Source organism: Panthera tigris, chromosome D1 (genome assembly GCF_018350195.1).
Source record: "Panthera tigris isolate Pti1 chromosome D1, P.tigris_Pti1_mat1.1, whole genome shotgun sequence".
Classification (NCBI taxonomy): Eukaryota; Metazoa; Chordata; class Mammalia; order Carnivora; family Felidae; genus Panthera; species Panthera tigris.
This window is the reverse complement of record NC_056669.1, coordinates 99,313,099-99,318,294: the sequence shown is the minus strand read 5'-3', so window position 1 is coordinate 99,318,294 and position 5,196 is coordinate 99,313,099. Positions and strand designations below refer to the sequence as shown.

At 48.7% G+C, this 5,196-nt stretch overlaps 1 protein-coding gene across 1 annotated transcript; it reads right to left on the bottom strand.

Moving 5' to 3' along the window:
- Positions 1-3,460: 3,460 nt before the first annotated feature.
- Positions 3,461-4,390, bottom strand: LOC102970996 (olfactory receptor 4S1). The gene has a single exon (XM_007082176.1). The coding sequence runs from the start codon at positions 4,388-4,390 to the stop codon at positions 3,461-3,463; it is 930 nt and encodes a 309-aa protein (XP_007082238.1).
- Positions 4,391-5,196: the final 806 nt, after the last annotated feature.

Sequence of the window (5,196 nt, the reverse complement as noted above, 5' to 3'; positions counted from 1 at the left end):
GAGCTTGGAAGTCTCCACTCCATCCTAAGCAAAAAAAAGCTGAACAGACTGAAAAGCCAACAACTCCTCTTGGGTCCGTAAGAGGGAGTACACAGGGCAAACTGCTGCCCCCCCAAGACTAGGGAGAAGAGGGGGGAACACAGGGGTTGCAGCCTCCCAGAGCAGAGATGCACACGAGGAAACCACAGCAGGGATCAGGGCCGGGGTAGGAAAACCTGAACTATCATCAATGAAGCGCGGGTGGCTCAGCATGAACAAGTCTGGGAGTTAAAAACCCCAGAAAACCCAGTAAGGAGGCCGCCCACAATATTGCGAGATTTACCTACAGGAGCTCGACCAGGTGCCCACAGTAAATATCAGAGAAAAATCCCCTCGTACTTCCAGCAGGGAGCGGAAAAGAAAAAGGAACCGTGTTTAAATGCACCAGAACTCCTATTCTTCACAAGGCCCGCACTCAGGGGAAACTAGTCAACCAGCACTAACCTGGGGGAAGGGGGAACACCCAGCTCCTGTCAGCTGCAGACACCCTCTCTGAGGGGAGAGAAAACAAAACTGCGAAACTCTTGTGAAGTTCACAGTCCAGAGACAGAGACTCACTAAAAACACTTAGAATAGAGTCTGGCATACTGGAAGAATTCAGTAACAGTAACTTTTATCAGCCACGTAAATGTCAGTTTCATGAATGCAAAGATTTTGTCCGCTGCTTTTCTGCTGTCCCTCTAGCTCCTACCCAGGAAAGGCACCAGGGCCATGGTCTGGGGCCTGGGCCCCTCCTTCCTTCCGTCCTTCCCCCACCTTCCCAGCCAGGTGGAAAGTTTAGTCTCTGAACCTCCAAAGTAAGGACACAGGGCAGAAAGGAAGGGGGACTGGGAAGTAGCAAAAAGCCCAGGACCTGTTCCTTGTGGACCTGCCCCCCAACCCCACCGCAGCCTGCCGAAAATGGGGGGGGGGGGGGGACAGCCAACGCTGAGGGCCACAGTCTCCCGTACACCTTCACCTCACCCCAGGCTCCACCCTAATCCACACTCTCACCTCAGAGGACTTTGTTTTGTTCCCCAAATTCAGCCACCGCTCTGAGGAAGGGCTGGGTGGCCTGCATTGAATAAACTCAAAGCCAGATGGAAAAAAATAAAAATAAAAGAATGTACTTACCACATGTTAAGTCATCGATAAACATTTGAGAAGCGAATTAATCCACCTGGCATTTAGGAGAGTAGTCAGGGTTTTAGGACAAAGGGCAGGAAACAGGACCACAGCATAAACAGTGGGGGAGCGACCTCTGCACAACAGACTTTCATATAGGACTTTACAAAGCAACTTCGAAAACGCTGAAGCGCTCGTATTGTTACTGTCTCCATTTGAAAATGAGGAAATTGACACCCAACAGGGGTGAATGACCCGTGAATGGTTAATTGTTGCAGGAGGTCATTGAGAGGTCACGACTGCTGGTTGGCCCTCAAGCTGTATCCAAAGAATTGGCGGATCCCCACCAGCCCCTCTCCAATGAACGTTCTCTCTGCCCACCTTCCCTCAGCCGCTTCCGGGCACTCACCTTGAGGGTGTAAGGAGTTATTGAAACCATCTGGACTAATGGTCTCTGTATAACCTTTTAAGATAATGGCAGCAGGTGCGGAAATCTACTGGTCTGGGTCCCACTTAACACAGCCTCCTATGTAACTTATTAAACCTGCTCATTAAACCTGCCCCTACTGATCTGGAGCGGCCTGCCTCTTTCTTTGGCCTCTCCCTGCCGGAAGGGCAGTTTGCAAACCAACATTAATTAAGGAAGATGTCCAGTGCAGCCCTCCTAATCCATTCTGCATAAACTTTCCCTCTAGCAGCGAAACGAAGGAAGACAGAAGGGGATAAATGGGAGCTGATGAAATTACGAAGTGGGGTTCATGAGCAAACGGCTAAGAAAGAATTCTTGAGACATTTTGGTGCAAAAAGGTGATTTTATTATAGCACAGGGACAGGACCCCTGGGCAGAAAGAGCTGCACTGGGGTTATGAGGAGTGACTCATAGACTTTTAAGTTTGTGGAGGGAGGGAGGGAGGATAGGGATAGTTTCAAAGGAATTTCTGTATGGCGAAAGCAGGGTCTTACAAGACCCTGAAGATTTAGCTATTGTCAAGGTAAAGTTGCCTTTAATTTTTAATGAAATGTAGACATTAAAGCAGCAAGAAACTCCTTGAGGCAGTTATTCACTGTAGGTCTCTGGTATCAGTGCAATGCAAGCTGTAAGGAGATTTAATTTACTACATTTTTCTTGTCTTTGTTTTCCTCATCAGGAGCCACAGTCCCTGCTCTGCTGGAGAGAGAAAAGTGCTGACAACTTGCCTTCCCTGGCTCTGTTCTCCATCCTCACTGGTCACCACCAATCCTTGGTCCTTCTAAACTTCCTGGTCCATCCTACCCAGTGTCCATTCACTCAGTCGTTAACCTTAAAAATAAAACTGCCCGTTATCTTACCAGCAAAAACCGGTTTAAAGGGGAATAGCACAGAATTGCAACCCAGAATTAGATAACCATGGGAAACCACAGACAAATCCCTGAAATTAAGGAAAGGAACACTCTTTTATAGAGGAAGGGGGGGTGGGGGGCAGTGGCTGTTCTAAACACAAAATTCATTGGAGTAAACCGGGAGTTCTCAGCATAGTGTCTTTTCATTGGCTGAGCTGTGGCCATCTCTCATTGGCTGGGCTGCTGCCTGGAGCAGAGCGGACTTTCTTCCTCCTGCAGGGATAGTAAAGCTGTATGGGCTTCTAACGTCCTCTTTTCCTGTGGACTCTGCTTTTGAGGACCGTGGTGATAGGGCATGAGTGCTCCCCCTGCTGGCCTCCTGACTCCATTTCAGTGAGGACCCCCTGTATTAATTTTCACACGGTCTTTGTCAAGATGTTCTGAGGTGAGGAGTGCCCTGAAAGTGGACTTAGGGGACCTACATTCTGGTCACCACCTGGCTCAGGGTCTATTTGGTGACTTGGGGTCAATCCTGTAACCTCTCTACACTTATTTATTCCTCTGCCGGCTGAGAGCATGAAATGAAGGACCACAAATAAAGTGCCTTGGAGGTCATGAGAGAATAAATGTCACTGAGCACTATGTTAGCCACAATAAAGGAATTATGTAGTAGTATTCTCCATGGTTGTAGATGAGCCACTCAGCCTTCCTGGAGGTTCCCTCAATTATAGACCTCACAGGTTTCCTGAATGAGCCCTTCGGTATCACTAAGAGCCTCCTGGACTGTGATCCTCTTGTGGGGTAGAGGTTACATCTTACTTTTATCCGTATCCCCAATGCCTCACTGACTGCAGACAATAAATACTTAATGAATGAAAGGTTGAAGGAATATGTGGGATTATTATTATTACACAGTTGTCATTACAAGCATTAAATTGGAGATGCTACAAGATGGGAAGTCCCCCAAGTTCCAGGCTGAATGAGATTCCCCTGACTGTCACTTCTCCCCTGTACTCCCTTGTACCCTAAACAGTTTCCTCATGGCATTTTTCACCTCATTATTCCTCAACGTGTAGATCAGAGGGTTCAGCAAAGGTGGCATGACGATGTTAAAGAGGATGACAAGTTTGTCAGCAGCCAGGGTGGTGGAGGGACGAATGTACATGAACATGGGGGGCACGAGGACCAAAATGACCGTGATGATGTGTGAGCCACATGTGGACAGAGCCTTGCGCCGGCCCTCAGATGACTGGCGTCTCAGGTTCAATAAGATGACCACATAGGAGATGATAAGAATGATAAAGGACACCAAAGAGATCATGCCACTGTTGGCCACCACAATGAGCCCCACCACATAGGTGTCTGCACAGGCCAGCTTCAGCAAGGGATGAACATCACAGAAGAAGTTGTCAATCTCATTGGGCCCACAAAAGGGCAGCTGGACTGTCAGGAGTGTCTGTAGGATGGAATGCAGGAAGCCAGCCACCCAGGAGGCCCCGGCCAGCAAGCCACACTTCCACTGACCCATGATGGTTGTGTAGTGCAGGGGCCTACAGATGGCCACATAGCGGTCATAGGCCATGGCCGTGAGGAGGAATATCTCAGTGCCACCAAAGAAGTGGGCAGAAAAGAGCTGGGTCATGCAGCCATTGAAGGAGATGGTCTTACGCTCCACAAAAGTGTCTGCGATCATCTTGGGTGTGGTAGCAGATGGATAGCACATGTCGGCAAAAGAGAGGTGGCTGAGGAAGAAATACATGGGAGCCTTCAGGGTCTTGCTTGCATTGATGGTGATGATGACCAGAAGGTTCCCCAGGATAGTGAGTACATGGAAGAGGGAGAAGACCACGAAGCACACATGCTGCATCTCCCTGCTCTGGAAAAGGCCGAACAACACAAATTCAGTCACGTTGTTCTTGGTTCCCATGGCTTCCCTGAGCACAAAAAAAGTAGTTAGCTCTTCAAGAACACAAATTATGTGATATTAGAAAGTTTTGACAATCCAGGGAGTCAGAAAACTGTTTTCAGGTCTAAATGATTCTAACACTGGACCTGTTTGAGGAGAGGGGCCAAGATGGCAAAGGAGCATGGAAGTTTTTTGCTTCTCTTGTCCCTGAAATGCAGCTAGATCAACACCAAACCATCTTGCACACCTAGAAAATTGATCTGAGGAGTAACACAACATTCTGCACAACTTGAACTTGGCAGGTACACAACAAGGAGAAGTAAACTGGGGGAGAGAGAAGCCATGGAGAATAGGGAGCTATTTTTGCTTGCGGAGAGAATAGGGAGACAGGGCGGGGGGGAGAGGGGGTGGGGGGGAGGGGGGAGCAGTACAGGAAAAGCACTCACCCTGAAAGTAGATGGAGAGTAAGAGAAGGAGTGGAAGCACCCATAAGGGACTTAACAAGAAAGGGAGAAAAGAGAAAGGAGAAAGGAGAAAGTTTAAATACCATTAAGACTCTACAAACAGAGGAGCACAGAGTCTGAAACTCTGCAGCTCGATACCTGGAAGAGCTCTGGTGGGAAGGGCAAATCCCCAGGAGCAGACAGCATGGGCCAAGGGGTCCTCAGGCCACAAGGGGAAAGGCAGTTCACCTGCTGAGAGGACATTTGGTAGAGGCTGTGGCTGCTCCCAACAGGCAAAGGTCTCAGCAGACCTCAGATAACAGCCATGTTTGCTGGTGTGCGAACACGGACATTAAAAGCCAATGAAGCCTGGTGAAAGATGTG